We start from the raw sequence: 22,989 nt of genomic DNA, 5'->3' as shown, positions 1-22,989 counted from the left end.
GTGGGAGTCTCTAATGTCTCAGTGAGCTGCCCCCACAACCTCCATTCTCTTGTACTCAGCACTATCCTGCCCCACCCCTCCTCTAGCACTGCCAAGGGTGCTGACATAGCTTGGGGGTCATCACTGACCACAAGATGAACATGAGCCTCTAATGCGATGCTGCAGACAGTAAAGCAAGCAAAACGCTGGCTTGCATCCACAGATGCTTCTCAAGCAAATCCCAGGACGTCATTCTCCCCTTGTACTCAGCCTTGGTGAGGCCGCAGCTGGAGTACTGCGTCCAGTTTTGGGCCCCACAATTCAAAAAGGATGTGGAGAAGCTTGAGAAAGTCCAGAGAAGAGCCATGCGCATGATCAGAGGTCAGGAAAACAGATCTTACAATGACAGGCTGAGAGTCATGGGACTCTTTAGCCTGGAAAAGTGCAGGCTCAGGGTGACCCGATGGCCACCTACACGTTTATCAGGGGTGACCACCAGGATCTGGGGGAACGTTTGTTCACCAGAGCGCCCCAAAGGATGACGAGGTCAAACGGTTATAAACCACTGCAAGACCGTTTCAGGCTGGACATAAGGAAGAATTTCTTTCCTGTCCGAGCCCCCAAGGTCTGGAACAGTCTGCCAGCGGAGGTGGTTCAAGCACCTACATTGAACACCTTCAAGAGTAAACTGGATGTTTATCTGGCTGGGATCCTATGACCCCAGCGGACTTCCTGCCCCTGGGGCAGGGGGCTGGACTCGATGATCTCTCGAGGTCCCTTCCAGCCCTGATGTCTATGAAATCTATGAACTAGCTAGTGACACCTGTTTTGTGATACACAAGAGGCAGGGAAGCAAATGCAGAAGTCAGACCTAATGTGTCATATACAGACTGTGAGTGTGTGTGACAACAAGCGCACAAGGGAGCACAAGTGAACAAGAAGGGCAGCATGGATCATGGAAGTAGGAAATGGGAATTATACAATGATGACTACTTGCTCCCCCTTCCTTCCACTCTCTTCGTTAAATGATGGCTGCTTTAAACACAAATTAACATATCATCAGTAAGCTCTGCAGGATTTCAAAGGGTAGGAAATTTGATACTGCGAAATACCTGCATAAAAACATAATTTTCCAGTCACATAATTGATAAAGAGCTCACAATGCGTCTATCCTAGAGACAAGGAGGGAGGGGAGAATCCTGAGAACAAAAAGGCCTTTTCCCTGCTCATTGTAAACACCAAACTTGAGGAGCATACAGCAGAAAAGGCCTGTAGCTCAAAAGAGACAGCACCCAGCTGCTCCAGCTCCCAGACATTCATCATGTCCACTGCAGATGAGGAATCTGATAGCACAGGTCTAAAAATCCTTGAGTAACAGTTTTCCTTCTGCTTTGGCTTTTTGTTAAATCAAACTGATAAAATGAGAAAGTTGAGCAGATGTCATCTGAATGACCGGTTTTGTTTTTTTTAAATAACTTTCGAAAGGCAGAGGTAGGACGAGAGCCTGTAGATGTAATCTGTCAAGCTTTCACACATTCATTCAAATCAAAAGTTTCACTCAAGTCAATAGGGCCAATCACATCGCTGTTTTAGTTTACATTTTTCCTCTGAGGAAAAAAAGTATTTTAAAACAAAAGTTTCTTTGCACTCTGGTCTACAATAGGATTTCACATGCTTACAGCCTTTTTTAAACAAAGTGCCAAAAAAATTACTCGCAACAACCTCAAAGCAACAAATCTCTTAAAATGTGTCCACAAAGGGAAATATATTTCAAGGTGTGCTTTGTTAATAGTCTACTTTGACATTTAATTTGTTTTTCCTTCCCCCCACCCTTCAAGCATTAATACCAGATGGAAGTGAAAGGTCCAGCTACACATTAATAGTACATTTTTGTGTGGATTTTTATGCAAGTTAATCAACATACACCCACAATTTGCCGCTCAAAAACAGTTTTGATTTCACGAACAAGATTTTCATCACAAAAATCAGAAAACTCTGCTGTTATACACTGTGATGGGAAGTCCAGAACAGCATCACAAACAGAGGATGCTAGTATAAGCATCGCCTAACAAACTGCTAAATCCACGCCACGAAAACTGGACTTTTATCAAAACTGAATGTACGTACTAGCCATGAGTCAGCCCTAGCCTGATCTCTGTCTCCCGTTACTTGTAAGTGCAAGAGAAGGAGCATTTGGTCCTATGTTGGATTGTTAAGACCTCTCTTGCAGACTGTCAGCTTTCCTCCAACAAGCAATCATTCAACCATTTATCATAAGTCACCTGTTGATATAAATTGGTTATAAGTTTCAATATCACTGACCACAGGTTTTATTAACGCCTAGTACAGTTTAGTGATTTAATCTCCAGAAAGTTACATTCTGTTTTTCCCAAGTCATCTTCCCGATCATGATCAGTGAAGAAACAGAACGTGTCCCTTCCGAACAGTGATCCAGGAAATTCTAAAAGAGTTGCAGGAAGCATTTTTCAGGTCAAGTAGAAGGCAGGGTCAATTTGCACCTTTAGACTAATCAAAGTAGATGACAGACAGACAGACAGACAGACAGACAGACAGACAGACAGACTACAAGCTTTCATGAGCTTTAGCTCACTTCAACAAATACTGTACAAGGATACGCAGAACAAAGAGTACAAGAGAGAAATCAAATATCCTCAAACTATTGTTTTTTCGGCCTCAGGAGAGTCGACAGTTTCTACGTTTGCTCTGTTTGAACATTCCATCTTCACCCATGTGATAAATGACCCTCTTTTGAAAGCCTCAGGTTTTTGTTGGTTTGGGTTTTTTGTTTTTTTTTTTGGGGGGGGGGGGAGGAGGCAGGGAAAAGATAAATCCTTGCATTTAAAACATGATTAGGATTAGATCTTGGAAGATTAATGGCACAAAAGATAAAACCTCCTCATGCATGCTACAACAAGAGATAAGCCTGTATATGCACACTTGTAACAAGAGTATTTAAAGGAGGTTTTAAACTGCAAGAACAACACCTGGCATCCTTGAAATAAAAAACACAGTAATTTTCTTAATTAAAAATATCAATATTTTAGAGCCTCTTAGGGAATTTCCCACCTAAAGGTATCAGGGTAATTAACTTGCCACTAATATGAAATTTAGTGGTAATAAATGTCTCCTTTACAAATCTAATTTTGGTAATTAAGAAAGCAAAATACTTCTACAGCCAGACAGACACAGTTCCAAAGTTCTCCCACACATAGCTCTGTCTATTCCAATCTAAAACACTGTTATAGCCTTGTGCTACAATACTCAGCACACTCGCACAGACACTGCAGTGTTAACTAGGGAACATGATGCATAAAACACTACATGGAACTACATGAAACTTAATTAAAAGTGTGTGTGGATTCCAGTATAAACGAAATGTAAAGAAGCAGGTCTAAAACTATGTGGAAATGACCTTCCTGAGAAGTCTTCATCTTCTGCAGGGGAAGAGGGTGTATTTCAACAAGCTTAAGGAACACGAGAAAAAAAAATATACAAACAAACTGGCCAAGTTTGTGGGCAAAACCAAGTTATGGGAAAGCGTGGTCACACTTGAAGATAGGCTACAGATACAGGCGGACCTAGACAGGCTAGCAAGATGGGCAGATCGGAACCAGACGAAATTCAACATTGAGTAATGTAAGGTGCTCCACCTCGGGACGAGCAACCCCCAACATACCTATAGGCTTGGTGGCACCAAACTGACTAGCACCATGAATGAAAGGGACCTGGGGGTGATAACAGACCACAGTATGAATATGAGCCGGCAGTGTGATGCTGAAGCCAGTAGGGAAAAAAATACTCTGGCATGCATCAATCGATGCATCTCCATCAAAACCAAGAAGGTGATTCTTCCGTTCTACTCAGCACTGGTAAGATCGCTGCTGGAGTACTGCATCTATTTCTGGGCACCACATTTTAACAAGAACTTGGACAAGTTTGAGGGAGTCCAGAGTGTCGCGCCCCTAATGCGGTGCACCCTTGACCTGCGAGCCTGGGTCGGCACAACTGGCTTGGCGCGAGGAGGGGGATTTATAACCAGACAGGTAGGTGATAACAGTGAGCAGGAGTCTTTTTTTTGACATTATGGTACCAAGATGCAATTTGTTCAAGGTTAGTATCCCTCTCTCGTATGGGAACTCAAGTGATTTAAATTGAGGCACAGACCGGGGTGTGTATATGCAGCACTGTTAATACAGAGGGATAAATTACAATTACAGAGTTTGTTGTGTTAGCCTCTGACCTTTTGCCATCGGCATCTGAAATCAAAGACTTTGATCTTTGACACAGAGAAGAGCCACTCATATGATCAGAGTCTTACACGGCAAGCCATATGAGGAAAGGCTGAGGGACCTGGGACTCTTCAGCCTGAAGAAAACAAGACTGAGAAGGGATCTGGCAGCAGCTTACCACTACACTAGGGGAGTACATTAAGGACTCGGTGAGCAACTGTTCACCCGAGGGCACCCGAGGGGAAAGCTAGTAGTAATGGCCACAAACTCCTGGAAAACCGATTCAGGCTCAACATTAGGAAAAACTTCTTCACAGTCAGGGTGTCCAGACTGTGAAATAACTTCCCTCCAGAGGTAGTACAATCACCTACCCTTGAAATCTTCAAGAGGAGACTACACAGTCACCTTACTGTTACCTGACCCCCAGTTATCTTTCCTGGTTGGTGCAAGGGGCTGGATCCAATGATCTTCCAAGGTCCCTCCTGTTAGACCCCAACTCCATGTGGCGCCCAACGACTAGGGAGACAACAATACAATTGCTCACGGATCCTGGTACTTATTAGCCAGAGCAAGCACGGAGCAAACACCAGCACACACTGCTCGCAACAGCTTTATTCAGAATGGAGACAGCTTTGTGCAAAGGTCCCAAAAAACAAACTGAGGACCTGCACTGAACATTAGTTTCTTCCACATTTTATACACCTTGGTTCATACATATTAACATTCACTCCATCTATGTCCCTCCTCTTGTTCCACCCATTTCTTCTCCCATCATAAGCTCCTCCTTGGTTTACAGCTTTACTTCATTAGCATTAAATTGCTTATGCATTTCATCATTTACATGCCTCCCTGCTAGAAGCACACGCGTAAGGCCATGAACTCGGGTACTCTCAGTAAATCACTGTTTTTTTCTGGTTTCTTGCTGACTCCTTCTTCAGTTCCAAGGTCTTGCTTTTGCTTCATCTCCTGAAGATAGCTGGTGGGCTGCATCTTGTTCTTCTTACACAATGGGCTCTAACACTGTGACTTTGTTAGAAAACTGCATACCTAAGCATTTGCAAGGTTAGTCTTAATATATTATCCTGCCTTGTGGCCACCAATTTTGCTGAGACACATAAAAAAGCCTTTATTCCAGCTGCAGATCCAATGCTGCCCAAAAATCCAAATTATTGTCACCCTAACACCTTCCAGCCTTACAATCTATGAATAATTTCCCATTGGTTTAGGGATTGCCAAAACCCCAAAACAGATCTTAATGACTGCAAAATATTCAATACAGTTCAAAATAATTCTTTATTTGCAAGGTACCAAATACTGTAAAAATAATCCAAGTCATTACAATATGAGCAGACATCTTGTCCACATATTTAATACTTAATTTCAGGGGGGGCGGGGGGGGGGAGGGTTTCCTGGCCATTATATAGGATCTCTGACCTAGCATTACAGTACCAAAAGCCAGTAACATTTTCAGACTTTATTAGGCAATTCTATAATGAAGTTTGAAAAATCCTGCTCTGAAAATAAAAAGATAGCATATCAACCCTTTCTACAAAACAGCAAGTTAACACATACCTGTCTGATACTCTAAAATGCTAATTTCTCCTTCCTGTTTTTAACATATAATTTTAATAAAAAGACCCTCAATTTCACTCCCAGGCATGGGCTGAGGTAGCTGTACTCAAAAAGATTATTATCTAGTTGATCATCTAGTTCATCAACTTTGCTGGAATAAGTTATTGTGTTTGGATGCCCGATTCTTGACTCCCAAAGTAAGTGATCTACTCCAAAGCTTAGTAATGGCCTGAGATTTCATGGTGGCCAGAGGAAACACTGTTAAGAACACACTGGAGGCAACTCTCAAGAAAACGGATGCTAACATCAAGAGCTGGGAGGAGCTGGCTGCTAACCAATTCCACTGGCATTGCAACCTCAACCAAGTGGCAGCCCAATTTGACGGAAAGTGTCTTGCCCTCAAAGCAGAAAAGAGAGAGCAGAGCAAGGAAAAGGAGAGGAATCCCAGGTTACAGACTATTCTCCCTGGTAGAAAGACCTGCAACTCCCATGGATGGAGCTATGGCTCAAGGATTGGACTCTTATGCCACCTCAAGACCCATCCATGAGCCATGGTAGGAAAAAACCTTTATTCCATCCTCAGATCAAGGGACTGTGAATAATATAAGCGTGTCAAATACTGCCCTTTAACCCTAAGCTTGTTCCATGGAGAACAAATGAGACCTTCTATTCAGAAAACAAATCCCTAGCAAGATGCTATATCTCATGATAAACTGGCTGCCTAACAACAAATATACAAAAGTCCAGATCCCATTAAACTTGCTCACGACCCTGAAAAAACATTAAATGTGCCTACTTCTGTAACACTCCAGCATCATAATCTGAAGACCAAGTCACAACAAGCAGCAAGCAGGAGTGGGGAGGACTCATTTGCCTTTTGCATTAACTGTTTTTCAGGGACTTGCATACGAGGGAATAGGGTCATTATTAAGTTCCAAATAGGTGAAACAGCATCTGGTCCAAAGTTTGCATTAAAATCCAATGGGTGTTAATTTCTTAATTCAGAGAAGATATTTTGAACAACCATTGTCCTTACTCTTAGCATCTGATGGCTCCTACACACGTGCAGGGTGGCTGCTCTGATGTGCTGTAATTACAGCATGTCAGAGCAGACTCAATTAATCAAGTCTGCTGGAGCATGGTAATTACCATGCTCCAGCAGCCTCTAGTGTCACGTATATCAGCATCCCCATGCTGAAAAATGGCGGCAGGGTGCTCTAAACTAAAGCTCGTTCGATGAGCGTCCAAAAGCTCCCTGCTGCCATTTTTCAGTGCAGGGATACTAATACATGTGATGCTCCAGGCACTTTTAATTAGCGCAGCTCTTGGAGCTGTACTAATTAAAGTGTCGTCCACATGTATCCCCCCCGTCTCCCGTTGTCCCCTGGAGCGTGTCTATAAAATGCCTTGACTGCATGCCCAAAATACTTCACATCCTGCAGCTTTATGTAGCTGGAGACCTCAGCAGGCTAATCAAAAACAAAGACTCAAGTACACACAAGGGCTCATCAACAAGATGTCCACTGAGCAAGAAAGCCCATGTGGGAGGTGCAGGGGACTGGTGACTATGTTGGTAGCTTTATTGTTTAAGCTTGACAGGCTTATGCACTGCAGCAACCATGTGATCTCACAGGTCCAGCAGAGCTAAACCTAGCCCTAAACATGACCTTGCAGCAGAGCCACACAGCACAACCCTTGGTGAACACCACACCATGGGGCTCTGACACTGCCTCAGCCAAAGACAGTGCTGAGCAGCAAGACAGCATACAGACATGTTTGCTACACTCCACCTCCATGGAGCAATAGAGTTCAGTCTCAATCACAGGAGACAGATAACCAGGAGTTGAGAGGGAGGGGGTGGGGAGGACGGGAACACAGCCTTCCAGGATGCTGGATGGATGATGTGCAACTATACAGGTCTTAGACATGGCACGAAAAATAGCGGGGCTGCCAATAAGTTCCTGTTGGAAAGAATTAACATTTTGTGGTAGTTTCACCATGCTTTTTTTCCTCATGCAACCTGCTTGAACTGCTATATGTTCACTTTTTGGACCACAAAATGGATGTTTCTAACACTATAATTGTAACATCTGTCCATAACCGGAGTTACAAGCTAACATTTCCACAATTTTTTTTTTAAATTGTCCCATAACACTAAAGATTTATCTCATTAGAGGCCTTACAATACAGGTACAATTAGAGAAAATTTGAGATATTATATCAGCCTGTCAGCCAAAGCTACTTTTTAAGCAAGTCTTTTCACAATACATGACTTCACTATTTCAGCTGCATTGTTATAATCATTCACTGCAGCAGTCATGTTCTGATCTACTAAGTCAATACTGGACCCTACCGAATCATTTTCACACTGGCCAAGGCCAGTGTGGCACCAGTAGACATAAATGGGTTTTTCAGGTCAGCCCTAATTATAGATGTGACCAGGTACAGGCTATGACTCACACTACAGAGGAGTGGTCAGCAGCCTATGGGCCATGAGCCAGATCTGGCCCATGAAGGTCTGAGTGGCGGACACCAACTTAAGGAGCCATATTAAAGCCATGATTTAAAAGGCTACATTAAAGCATATGCTTAAATCCTCCTATGCTGTGCTCTTGCTGCCGAATTTGCCATTTCCCCTTGGCACTCACCACTGCTTTTGGGGGCATCTGTTAAGCAGAGGGGGGCACAAAGCAGGGAGGGAAATCACAGTAACAGGAGATCAGCAGCCATTGGTGGTGGACAGGATGCAAGTGTCCAGCCCAACCCATGCTATAGAGGGCTGCCTTCAACCAGATTAGATGGGGAATCCAAGATGCTTAATTCTGTCACCAAGAATGACCTGTCTTGGCTTGGCTACATGTTTTTGTCATAGAAGTTCATTACTAATAATTGCATGGCAGTGACTTTTACTTTGGATTCCTGCTGGTGCAAGTAAAAACATGAATGACTCCGGAATGCCAGTGTTTAACAGGTCATAAAGAGGAGCCCAAATCTAATATTGAGGAAAGCTTGTTGGCTGAACTTGGAAATGAGGAACATTGTTTCTTTACAACTCTCACCTCAGATGCTACCTTGGACTTTCCATAATGCATGGAGTCATGTATTACTGTTAGCAGTGATGTGTGAAAAAAAACCTCATCAAAAGTTAGCAGAGTCTTGGTTAACATTAATGGCACAGCCCTTTTTAATGCAAAGTTTGTATTTGACCATGTATATAATTTATCCATATATATATCAGAAGCTATTTGTTCAGCTGTTACGTATACCTGGTGAGAAGGAAGCCTGGTTCTTATCTTTTATTGCTCTGCTGTTCTACTCTGTCATTCATAAATTCTTGTGCAACATTTAAACCTTATGCTCATTGCTATTTTGCTCTTTAGATCACTTCCCCTTCCTCCCACCTGCACCACAAAGGATTTTTTAAAAATGTGTCTGACACCATTAAGTTGTATCTGTAGTCAATGCAACTTCTTAGGCATATTAAACCATGACAGTAAAGGAAACCTTTAAAATTTGTCTACCCACTTGCCCAGTGTAATTTTTTCCTATATAGGCAAAAACAACACAACACCATACAATGTTTCTGATAAAAGGAAGGCAAATCAATTTTGAACCCAGACTGATAAGTTTTAATGATAATTATGCAAGACATATTTAAGTAATATACCAGAATATAATTGTAATTCTGATTTCTTATACAAATTAATACTTATTTTATCAAATTTGTAGCACTAGGTACTTTGTCAGCAATACTAGGCTAGAATGCCACTCATTGGACAAAGACTAATCTATTGCCATGCTGTCAAGACTCCCCATCTGTTAGAACCATTATTCTTATTAAAGAGCCATCAGTTCAGTACATGTACAGGGCCAAAAACATTATCAAAGAATGCTGAAAAGGTACAGCCCATAGTGTGGCAGGCACACAAATTAAAAGGAATTGAAAAAAAAGTAGCACTATCTGAAGATTATTTGAATGACAAGAGATAGAAAAAGGCAGTTATTTTAATAAAGGGCACTGGCATAGGCTTTGGGTGCATGACAAAATCTGTAGCCCAGTCATAGGCCAAAGGTTGATAAGAATTTGTGAAGACAGGCAGCAGAGTGGGAAGCAGGTGATCTGGATGCTATTCCAACTTCTGTCTTGATTCAAAATGGGGTCCTGGACAAATCATTATACAGAGACTTTGTACCAGAACAACTATTTCAATGAGAGGAGTAATTTTTAAAAAAATACTCTTTGCTCAGCTAGTTATGACCACTAAACTTTGTTTCATGCATCTGCTTACAAAAGCCACTAATGAAGGACCTGCTGAAAATCCCTGTCAAAAGGCTAACCTATCTTCTTCCAGAAACTCAATGACAGTTCTTCATAAAGCAAAGTCGTTGGCCTTTCCAGACCTCATTAATCTGTTCTAACTGCTGTATCCAAAAGCCAAGGAGAAAGGCAGAGGAAATTTCAATTGGAAAATATTTTGACATAATTGACCCAGATGACAAACTAAACTTAAGCACATGTCAAGCACTAGGAGCTGCAAAAAGGCATCTGCAGGGGGATACAGGAAGTTAGCGCAAGCCAAAGTGAAGTCAGAGCTCTGAGCACAGTGTATATTTTTATAATTACTGTTGATTGGAAAAGGCTAAGAACTGAAAGGCCCTTATTTAAAGAAAACCAAAAACCTCAAAAAATAAAGTGTCAGGAACATTTTCTACCAAAATTCTTTACCATAGTTGCACTGGGTAACTAAACACAAAAAGTATTTTCAAGCCGTATATTTTGCAACATCTGCCCAACTAACATGCTCATTGTGTAAATGTGCATATGCTTCTTGCCATCAGTTTATAAAATACTGCTTTTCCAAATCAGTATGTTTATAACACTCAATGTCGCACTTAGAGACCTGGATTTTAACTTGCTTAGTTTTTAGTGATCCAAGTTTTCAGGAAGTCTAGGCACTCTCTTGTCATTATCACTATGCTGTTTTCTTAAACAGAAAAATCTTAAACAACGACAGGCAGCAAGAAAAGAACCAATGCTTCTGAAAGCTTTCACAACATACAGTGCATACACAATTTTTGTAGTTAACTTTTGTTGTTTTCTATGAATTCAAAACTTGTGTGAGCTGCTGGAAAACAGGCGTGGAGACTGCAGTGATGTGTTCATCTGAGGCTGACCAACAGCTCCCTCTGAATTTAGCTGGCTTTGGATCAGGCCCCAGTTCATTATGGTTCCTAGTCAAGACAATGTTGCATTCCAGGTATCCATATACCTTGAATGAAGACACCCATGCATACTTTCGTAGGAATTCACAGCAGCTGGCAGGCTACCAAAGCAAATGTACAGACCAGCAAACAGGATGCTTGGGAGGAGTGGGGGGGAAGGAAGAGGATATGTACGACCTAACTCTTCTCATGGAATTAGGCAGCATTTATGCAAATACCTACAGCCCTCAAATTAGTATTTCTGCTAATGTCAGATCTGCAAAAAAAACCCTTCTACACAGGCTTCATTCACCTTAGGCTATGGCCTCATTGAACCATAACTAATTGTTACAATAGGAGGATGCCACCTTCCCCCGTTTTTGCCTAATGTCTTTGTCGTTAAGGCACTTCCTCAGAGAACAGGAGACCTGGGTTCTAGGCTCACTCAGCCAGAGGGAATTTAAACCCACTTCTTTCACTTCCCAGGAACATGATGTTAACCACCAGACTACAAGACAGGCAGGACTGAAGGCATCCTCTGTTTGCTCCCAATGTGGTTTATGCATTTTATCCAGTAAGTATTTAATAGTAAAACCCTGAGCTTTCTCCTTCCCAAGGGAGAGCCCTTCTCACTAAGCTACAGGCTCGCTCTTGCCTGCTTGCTTTCTGACCTTGTGAAATTTGCACTTACAGCCCCCCCAATAGGCCAGCTTCAATCTTGCATTTACTGCTCCCCAATAGCCCAGGGCATAAAAGCAATCTTAACTGGGCTGTCAAGGGACTTTACCTAAAGAGTGACAAGACTCAAAAGCTACAATGTTTATCTAATTCAAAATGGCAGATGTACCAAGCACATGCAAAATCAATGTTTTCGGACACCTAGGTCCATCCTTGCCCAAGTGCTAGAACACATAAACCTCCGATAAAAAATCTAAGCTTTCACATATACATAAACATTTAGCTGGACACTGCTGAGTTACGTGTTAGAGAAAGGCATGTAGCACATTCAAATCCATTTCGTATCGGACCCAGATTGCTAAAGAGCAATGTTAAATGTAGCACAGGGACCATTAAAAAAAGTAAACCGTTTAAAGTGCGATGATGATTTAATCACCAAGGATCCTGGTTTTCTCCATTTAAAAAACACAAATTTTCTGATCCCCCTTGTGCAAATCCTGATTAAAACCCCAAAATCCACATTTTTCTGTGATTAAAATGAAATTCAACTATACCTATATCTATCTATCTATCTATCGAGGTGTGAACTGAATACAATGTTTTATCGATATGTTTACAATTTTAAAGCAACTTGGAAGCCTACCAGTACCTCAATCACTATAATTGAATAAATTCTAAATACCTATACGTTTTGGCATTTGATTTTGGGTTTTTTAATCATAGATAATCAGAGCTCCCTCTGCCCTCTGATCACCAGGATGTGGTCCAACTGTGGCTACTTCCCCTCCACCCCCCAATGCTTTGGGGCATTGAGCAGTCCTGATATGCTGTGCCCCGCCCATGCCATTGCCCCTCACTCCCAAACCACAGACCCCCAGCCCTGCTCGTGCCCCTCACTCCCAACCCATAACCCCCTGGACAGTGCCCCTCACTCCTGACCCACAGCCCCAGAATCTGCATGTGCCTCTCACTGCCCACCTGCAGCCCCCTGGCCCTGCCAGTGCCAGCCCCAATGGAGGGGAACCCCAGTTGCCATGGCTAGGGACCCACGTCTGTAGTCCCCTGCCCCACCAAAGCAGAACCTAAGCCCCAGCTGCCACCCATGGGAGGTCTGGCTGTGGCCAGAGTGGCAGAGCTGGAATGGAGCCTGTGGGGCAGGGGGGAAGAGATGTGGGCTGGTGGCTGCAGGCTTAGAGCTCCCCACCCTGCTGCCCTCCCCCAGGAGCCTCTGCAGCCCAGCAGGCAGGACCCAGCGTGGCAGGGAAGCTTGGTGCCTCCACCAGAGCCCTGTGCCACCATGGCTAGGTTCCCCCTACCAGCCCAGCAGCAGCAGCAGGGGTGGTGGCATGAAGCTGAGCCCCCCACTGCTGCTAGGTGGGAGGAGGTGCTTCAACATGGTGGCACAGGGCTCCCAGCACTAGCACCAAACTTCCCTGCCCTGCCCTGCCCTGCCCTGCCCTGCCCTGCCCTGCAGCACTGGGTCCCACCTGCTGGGCCACAGATGCCCCCGCAGGGAGGGCAGCGGGGCGGGGAGCCCCAAGTCTACAGCAGCCAACCCACATCTGCCTCTACCCTGTGCACATGTCCCCATGTCTCCTCCAGGAGTGCAGGCAGGGGTGGGGAGCCAGCCTCCCCCCAGACAGGTCCCGCTCCCCAGCCAGGCCCTGTGGACGTGCATTTCATCCACAAGCCCCATGTACAGTCCCAGCTGAGCAGTGCCACCAGTCCAACTCCATCCCTATGGGGGCCTCAATCCACCCTCTGCCCCCAACTTACCTGCAGGGAGCTGTGGGAGCTGCTCTCACGCTGCCTGGCTGCCAAGTTTATGTGTGCAGGTGCACATGCACCTGGACCCCCTGCCTGATCACCCTACTCCTGCTCCCCCCAGCCTTTTGCAGGCTGGAACTCTGCAGCCTACAAGGGGAAACCCACCGTTTCCCATGTTTTTCTCCTTAAAAAGAGGAAATCTGCATTTTACTGTATTTTTCTATGGGAAACAGAAAACTAGAATCCCTGTTTATCACTTACGAATATGCTTCAGCAAATCTATTACGACTGTTTTGTTGATTTGTTTCTATCAAACAGCAACAGAATTTAAACTGTGGTAACTTAACCGTATTTTATTCAGAGGTAAGATGCCCCATTTTAAATTTCGATTTATTACAAGGTAAGAGCACAATAGATAAAAGAGTTAACAGATTCTCCTGAAGCACAGGAAACCTCCCTCTACCTATTAGATGGTATAATTGTTCATCTATTCACACCCTCTTGGAGAGGACCGCAGAGGGCAAAATGGTAATATAGCAGACTGCTGACTTGTAGGGGCTGGAAGCAGCTACACATACAATGCTGCAGGCATGCAGGGGCTACAGCCCAGCTGCAGGCAGTAGGCCAGGGGTCGGCAAAATACAGCCCGCAGGCCAGATTCAGCCTGTGAGGCAATTCTATCCGGCCCACAGGGCCCCTAAAAAATTTAGAAAATTAAAATGCATCTGTCCTTAGTTCCTGTTAAAGATGACAGGAACCAAGGGCAGTAGAACCCAGGGGAACCCCTGGAGGGCTCCTTCAACAGCAGGGCCCACCTGGCCCCAGCCCCACAGCAGGAAGCTCCAGCGGGGGCTTCTGGCTTGGGACCACATGGCTGCCCCGGCATAGAAAGCTCAGGTAAGGGGGAGTGTGGGGAAGGGCAGGGGACAAGATGGTGTAGAGCATGGGGAAAAGCGGCCCCTCCACCGCCCTGTGGCCACACTCCCTGCTGCAGCCACTTGCAGCCTGCACAGGGCTGTCCTGAGCAGGAACAGCCATCCCCACGCAGGCTGGGAGCAGCTGCAGTGCAGGGCACCGGCCACGAAGCGGACGAGGAGCCGCTTTTTCCCTGTGCTCATCACCAGCTTGTAACCCACCCCGCTGCCAGCCTGGGCCCCACACTAGCTCCGGGCTCACCCATCGGGGCTGTGCCGCTGCCACAGCAGCCGCTGGAGCCCCCCCGCTTGCTGCTCTGGGCAGCGTTTGCTGCTGCCGCCCAGCACATGAGCTCTGGGTGGGCAGCAGCAGCCAACACTGTCCGACATGGCAAGCGGGGGGACCAGAGCTGCTCCTGCCATGCACAGCTCAGATGGGCGACCCCAGGCCTGGTGCAAGGCTCATGCTGGCAGTGGGGTGGGTTACAAGCTGGTGGTAAGTATAGGAGGGAGTGGTGGGGAAAAGCGGACCCTCCCCCACACTGCAGCTGCTCACAGCCCGCCTGGGGCTGCCTGTACCTGCTCAGGAGAGCCCCGCATGGGCTGCGAGTGGCTGCGGCAGGGAGCGCAGGCCACAAGGCAGGCAAGGGGCTGCCTTTCCCCCATGCTCAGCACGAGCTCCTTCCCTGCCGGGGAGCAGGGGGTCTTGGCTGCACACTGCCCCCCACCTGTACTGCAAGGCTGGGGGGCCCTGGGAGTGAGCGGGTGCGGGACCAAGGCCCGCACCTATGTCCCAAGGCCAGCGCCAGCAGGGCCCAGAAGTACAGGGTCCCAGCTGGCAGGGTCTCTATGCAGCCAGGCCAGCTCCCCTATCTCCCTGCTGGTGCAGCCCAGCCCAGCCCAGTTCCAGCCTGTGCCCTGTTCTGATTTATGCCTGTGATATTCCTGAGGCAAGTGTGCCCAGGAAATAAAGAGCTGTTTGAAGTTTAAAGTAGGTCTGAGCTAAGCTATAACCCTAAACTCACTACATGTAATAAAACAGTTCCTAAAAAATGAAGGCCCAAACTACATAGAGTAAGAAAAACTACAGTAATCAAGATGCAACAGAAACCTGGGTATAAAAATCTTTACATCCCCAAAACATACAGTATAGCAGGTATCATCTGGAGTTGCTCCCACAGCAGTTCCATAAAGCCTTAATCTGATTAAGTCTGAAAGATGCATCCTGTCAAAACTGACCCCAGGTTTAGAAGCTGTCAAAACAAGACAGGTATCTAGCCATCCTAAGAAAACTGTCAAAAGAAACTGGAGGTAAAAAAAATCAAGACAGAAGTGATCCAATCACTAAGGGCTTCATTTGTTCCACATTCAATTTCAGGGAAATATATGACAACCAAAGCAAATGCCAGACAGTCGTGCACAACAGAAAGCTGTCATCAGGTTGACAGGAATTGAAAGATACATTTCAGTATCCTAAGAATACATTTGGGCCTACTACCTTTAGGTGATATTTTTATTCTATCAGCTATACAAAAAGCACAAAAAAAAATTGAGGAAAGCTATCAGTCTTTTGGCTTGTGCTAGGGAAGACTGCATGAATACTAAATTAATTCATTTTTGACGAAAATAAGAATTAAACCAGGCAAAAGAAATGTCTACATCAAATCAGAAGGTCAAACACTGAAGCAGGCCTATTTCAGAGATCAAAAATTAACCTGATTCCTTCCTTTCCAGGTTTTTATACACTTATATTAGGTACATGCATAAACACTGAAAAAGCGTTAAAGAAATAAGAAAAGTTAAGTTACAGGACAGTATCAGTTACAGGAATGTATCAACAGTAAATCAGATTTTTAAAAATGCAATACACATTAAAATGCTTTAAAAAGTCATATTGGTCTCTGAGGGCACCTATGCTCCAGGATGTGGGGAGAGGGGAAGGTTAACTACAGAGGTCCTCAGATGCCACTCTAATTGATATGCCCACAGTGTCTCGTGTATTCAGCATTCTGCCAAAATGCAACAGGAGTGCTTTAACTAAAGTTCGTGCAACACTCTGCAGCACACCGGAGCATTCTGATGAGAACACATGAGCAGATTCGATTCGAGTCTGCTCGAACACGTTCTAATCATAATGCGCCAGAGCACATGTAAAAGTATCCTGAGTGATGAGGAAGTGAAACAAAGACTTCCCCCTTCCCCTCACACTGCCTTAGAAGCAGTGGACAATCACCTCCTCAATAAACTTAAGGAATAAAAAGGTGAGGGTAGGCAAGAGAGACAAATCCTTACTCAATTTTAATTCTTTTCCTTTAAGAATTAGGCTCACTGTTGCTCTTTTAAGACAGTTGAAATTTTCCCCTGCTGACATCTGTAACACCACAGATAACGAAGAGCTCAAACGAATATCCAAAGGCAAGAACACAATAATGTTAAACTCATTCTAAGCATAACCTTATTGTTTCACATGAGATAACAAAAAAGAACAGAATACAATGTAAATAATGTTACCATAATATTTTCCCTTAACTCCCACTCCTGGGAAATATATTTGGATTATACTCACTAAGAGAGGAAAACTAGAAACACATCTTATCCTCTGAGATGCAGCATTTCACTATGCCCCTTCTAACTCCTGTGCCATTTGAGTATATACATGGGAATGCTATGTTATTTTTAGTATATTAAAAACAACCTAACAGCATACTTTACTTAACTGTGTTAACAGTGTAAGTTGGAGAGATCATTGCACAGACATCTAGAGAATTTCCTCTGGCATAGGAAAGATACAGAAAAGTAAGTAAGTCTCTCGAAAGAAATCATCAGGAAGCCAATTTTCCACTCAGGACCCTGACAGCTCACCCAGCGACAGACATTTGGGACACAGTCAGTAGCAAAGGAAAAAAATATCGGGGAACCAGGGCTTTTAAAACTGAAATATTCTCCCTTTCTTAAAAGCAGGTTTTGGCAAGTTCCTCATTTACTTGAATACAAGACAAGGTTCCCCCACCACTAAAATGGGGAAAAAGAGCCTGTATGTGTATACAAGGAAACCTCATTAAATACATTGCCCATCATTAAACTGGTGCTAAAAGTAGTGCATGCTCAGTAATGGAAACTAACTATAAAGCTGATTAAATGCAGCCAACACTGAGCATGACTAAAAAACACCTGGCCCATACTGCGCAAACATAGTGTTGGGAACCTACCACAGGGATAGGTTAGTGTGACCCATCTGAAAAAGATACCTGTCCCCCCCTTAGCACCAACAGTTTTCAAGTCATGGTGAGCCACTCCGTTAAATACACTTATACAGGCATACCTCGGAGATACTGCGGGTTCGGTTCCAGACCACCGCAATAAAGCGAATATCGCAATACAGCGAGTCACACGAATTTTTTGGTTTCCCGGTGCATATAAAAGTTATGTTTACACTATACTGTAGTCTATTAAGTGTGCAATAGCATTATGTCTAAAAAAACAATGTACATACCTTAATAAAAAATACTTTATTGCTAAAAAATGCTAACCATCATCTGAGCCTTCAGCGAGTCATAATCTTTTTGCATTCACAACTTGGCTAACTGCTTGGCGCAAAACGCCTAGCTTTCGGCCTATCTCAGCTTTCGACATACCTTCCTCACTAAGCTTAATCATTTCTAGCTTTTGATTTAAAGTGAGAGACGTGCGACTCTTCCTTTCACTTGAACACTTAGAGGCCATTGTAGGGTTATTAATTGGCCTAATTTCAATATTGTTGTGTCTCAGGGAATAGGGAGGCCTGAGGAGATGGAGAGAGACGGGGGAACAGCCGATCAGTGGAGCAGTCAGAACACACACATTTATCGATTAAGTTCACCGTCTTATATGGGCGCAGTTCGTGGCACCCCAAAACAATTACAATAGTAACATCAAAGATCACGGATCACAGATCACCATAACAAATATAATAATAATGAAAAAGTTTGAAATATTGTGAGAATTACCAAAATGTGACACAGAGACACGAAGTGAGTAAACACTGTTGGAAAAATGGCACCGATAGACTTGCTCAATGCAGGGTTGCCACAAACCTTCAATTTGTAAAAAACGCAATATCTGCGAAGCGCAATAAAGCGAAGCGCCATAAAGCGAAGTGCAATAAAACGAGGTATGCCTGTATTTTCTATTCACTCTCACAGCCGAGCTGTGCCTTTCTTTCCTATTCCAATAAATGTCTGGCAAACATCACCAAACATGGCCACATACAGTTTACCTACAATCCCTATTGCCCCCTCTCTTAGCCTGTTGCATATGATTAGTGTGGTCTCGCCCTCCATGAGCTGGAGCTGGACCAGGTTGCAACTGCACCTTATCTGCATATACATTTCTAGAGGATCCCAAGACTTGTGACAAAAACACCCAGTTCCTGTCATGAGTGGGGTGATATTATAATATGGATCCTTTGTGGAGAAGTATCCAGAGCAGTGCTGAGCTGTGGGGTCACCATGGCTTGAAATGCTGTGGTCTTTGCTGGGGCCCAAGCCAATGAACCATATAGTAAAAATCATGAGCCTTTTGACTTTGGACTAATGGCATGCATCATTTGTACTATATACAAGTAGGTACAGAAGTGATACTTAAAGGTGTGTTTATGCAGTACCTATGCTAAAGCCTGCAACAGTTTCAAAAGAGGTAAACTGCATCAATTCTGGATGAACTAAGCCTCTGGGTACCTGTAGCAATTTCTCTATATGCAAGTTACTACAGATATGTTTATTTCAAGGTCAGTGTTTACAAATTTGCTTCTCACTTCCATGTGCTCAGGAAGAACAGGGCCTGACAGTAAGGAAGGGGGGAAAGGCTTCAGGGTAAAAGTTCTGAGGGGGCAAAGGCAAGGGGATTACCTGACACCCCCAGATTTAATTTTCCCTGCTGTAGCTGTGGGAGGGAGACAAATTCAAGGCAAACCTCCAATAATTATATTCTATATCTGGAAAATTATAACAAATTCATAATTTTGCATATATAAATATAATTATTGCGGCGTATCTAATATTCAGGGTTTTCTTATATTAAAGTAAATACAGTACTTCCTTGCCAAAAGGTATCATTGCAAAGGAGAGAAATTCACGCTTGCTAATAAATGAGCCAAAGGGCAAATTTAACAAATGTCTTTGTGTTAGCAGGTGCCATCTCTACCCAGGAGACATTTATGATAAGTAGGCTCTGCTTCCTTTTGGGAGATGAAGAGTTTATCTGTGGCTGATTATCTTCCAAAGATGAAGCTTTTGAAGAATATGAAAATGCTCATGGTTTCATCCCAATGCATACCATGCAGAAAGAAATAGAAGTTATTTTCCAAAACTGAGCATTTCTTCTAGGGCTTGCCTACATACATGTTTGCTCTACAGGAAATCTGTATTTTACATCAATGTCAAAAAAAGAAAAAAGAAAAAAAAGTGGCAGGTACCAGTGCAGTTTATGCATACTTGAAGTGGGGCAAGTTCCCCAATTCAGTTTCACACTTGGCTGCATCTACAATAAAAGCTTTGATCAGTATAGCTAAATTGGTATATACATATATACTGGTTCCCAAATCCCATATATACTGGTTCCCAAATCTCCAAAGCGGATAAGCACAAAGGTATATTTTAGCTGCTCTTCTTGGATTTGGAACATGCCCCGCCCCCCACCAACACCAAAGTTTTACATAAAAGAAAGAATTAATGCTTTCTTGGTAGATACAGAGTGAAAAATAGCCTTGTTTACCAGTGACTCAAGTGTCCCAAGAGGTTTTGCAACTCTTCATTGATGAAGTTGTACCTAGGAGCATATCTTAATGGAAAGAAAGAACAAAGTTCTGTAGACCTGAATGAATGGGTATTTATAGGAAAAGATGAAGCCTAAATGCCTTGGAGCTTTGAGGAAAGAACTACATTCTCTCTTCTTCCCCTTTTCTGGCTTTGTCAGAATTTTTGGTGCAGTTGTAAATTAAAGATATCTACCCATCCATCAAAGGTTCATTTATGCTTCAATATCATGTTTTCTGATTCAACTCAGTCTTTTTTTTTTTAAATGAGACCTCATAAACTAGTAAGGCTTAGGCCAGTGATTCTCAACTAGGGGCACATGGCATCCTGAGGTGCCATGAAATATTTTCAAGGATACTGCAAAATGCCACACAAAGTTCACATAGTTAGATTTACATATATGATTCACAAGATACAAGCAGAGAAAACACAAGATAAAAGGGTTGAGAACCAATGGCTTAGGCAAATCATAATATGCAAAGCTTATTCTGTAAAACAAAAAACTTGCTTTAGATTTAGACACAGGTGTTTCATATAACACAAAGTAAAAATAAAAAGTATAAACGAACAAATTACCTTGACTGCCAAGAAGTTGAGGCCACTTTCATTGGCCAAAGCTTTAGCTATCATTGTCTTTGAGCATCCAGGAGGTCCATAAAGCAGTACTCCTTTCGGTGGCTGAATCCCCATCCGGATGAAGGACTCAGGATGCTTAAATGGCCACTCTACTGCCTGTTTCAATTTCAGTTTGACATTATCTAGTCCCCCAATGTCTGACCAAGATACCTGTAAAAACAACAAAAAGTTTTTACTAAATCCACACCTTAGCACTGAACCAAATATTGTACAAAACTGTGGCATAAATCTCCCTTTTCAATAAGCCTTGTTCATGAAATTTTAAAAATATACATTAAATTTTTGAAGTTTTTTCAAACAAACACAAAACCACCCACAAATAATCAACAAAGCAAAAAAAATCAAAAAGAAATACACTTCTAAATTAGTAAAGTGAAACTACATGAAGAAAAGGGGACATGAAATCCATACTGGACATCTACTTCAAATGCCAATAGCTAGCTGTACAAAAATACAACATAGCGTTAATTTTAGTACATAGTTGATAAAGACAATAAGGCCATTCAAAGATTCCCAGCATTTCAGTTCCTGGCTGTGTGGTATTCTATAACTATGACCACCCTTCCAGAGAAAAGTACCATATGAATTTAAGAGGTTACTATATACCATCTAACACACCAACACCAATAAAAAAAAGAATTCAGTAGCATAAGAACAAATGGCTAGCACTTTTTGGCATGCTGCTCTGGTAGGCCAATCTCCCTAACTTGTCAATGACAACTTCTTTTTACCTGCCAGTCCCAATACTTATTTATAACATGCTATTTTACTGTGTACTATGACGTATTGTGAAAGAATACTGTCATATATATTCAAGCAGTTCTACTGAGTCCTGACATACTTAAGTGCATGAATTATTGGGATCTGTATCACTCTATATCATAATTTAATCACTCCATCATAGATTCATCCTCTGGAAATTTAACTAGCAGTTATATAGAAAATAAGGTGAACATTAATTCACAAACAATTACATGTTAAAGGAGGAGAGGCAGGATCAACACATGTATATCTATATGGAATTCCCTCCATTAAATGTAATGTTGCATATTAAAAAAGATGTGCTACTTTTTTCTTATATAGTTATAAAGAAAACTGAAAACTTTTTACATCCAAGAACTTTTTACATCTATGACATAATTTCTAATAGCGTGCCAAAGGGTCTGCCTGTCTCTCCCTTTTGTCATCTTCAAGGGTTAAAAACATTAAGCAAGCAATTGAATCGCTTGACATTGTCTTGAGGAATTCACCCCAGGTCTTCAAAGATAGGGAGCCAGATTTTCAGAGTCATAAAATGATGATTCCACTCTAGAGATTCAGCTGTGCTTGGAAGAGTAGTAGGCATGGGACTGCACTGTTACTATAATACATCAGCCTTATTCCCAACTTTGAAAATCGTACTCCTCCAAAACTAAAATAATTAGACAGTCTCCTTCTATTACATGGCTTTACTGTGCTTTCTGAACATTAGAAACTAAAAACGTGCCGATAACTTCTCAGTAAAGTAATTCAGCCTAAGAACAAGCATCAACAAGGTATTTAAGGGGAATAAAACACTTCAGAATTGGTGCTCAGTATAGTCAAATTCTAAACCAAATAAAACAATTGTAATAGCACTTTAGGTGTCTTGTTTTAACAGAAGGGAAATAACGCCAATCAAAACAAGCACAAAAAATCTATACATGTGGGACATAAACTCAAAATTGACCTGAGGTTTTAAGTTATTTGAAAAGTAAGCTGATGAGTTGCTGCCAGAGGAAGTAGTCACCCACACAAGGAAATTCTATGGGAAACTGTTGCTGGAGCTCTGGAAAAAGTTCTGTTTAAAATAGCTGATTCGTAGTGGTCACTTTTTCTACTTCTTGAATAAATAAATAAATACTTGAAATACTGAGGAAGCACACAAAAGTGCAAGTAAAATTACCTAAGAATACAGATGAACTCCCTGTGGGGGGAAGGTAAAAAAAAAAAAAAGAGAAACAAATTCAATAAAACGTCAGGGCAGAAAGAACAGCATCAGGAAAAGCAAAGGAATCCAGTAGCAGGGGAATTAGTGGTTAGGGCCTTTGTACTGCCAAAGCAGCTTGCCAATTTTACTAATCTGTCAATGCCAATTTTTGCTACCTGACAGTGCCAACACTTATTTCCAAAGTGCTGTTTTAGAGAAATACTATGAAAGAGCACTTTTGATTTTATTCC

At 42.8% G+C, this 22,989-nt stretch overlaps 1 protein-coding gene across 1 annotated transcript in view; it reads right to left on the bottom strand.

Moving 5' to 3' along the window:
• Positions 1 to 22,989, bottom strand: part of AFG2A (AAA ATPase AFG2A) — a 343,648-nt gene that overhangs the window by 243,103 nt on the left and 77,556 nt on the right. Inside the window, 1 exon segment of the mRNA XM_090034520.1 lies at positions 20,731 to 20,940. Within this exon segment, the coding sequence (XP_089890646.1) occupies positions 20,731 to 20,940 (210 nt within the window).

The sequence above is a fragment of the Crocodylus siamensis genome, chromosome 2 (assembly GCF_052110815.1).
Source record: "Crocodylus siamensis isolate JL-2025a chromosome 2, ASM5211081v1, whole genome shotgun sequence".
NCBI lineage: Eukaryota > Metazoa > Chordata > Crocodylia > Crocodylidae > Crocodylus > Crocodylus siamensis.
Note: the sequence above shows the minus strand (reverse complement) of the source record. Positions and strands in the feature narration are given on the sequence as shown.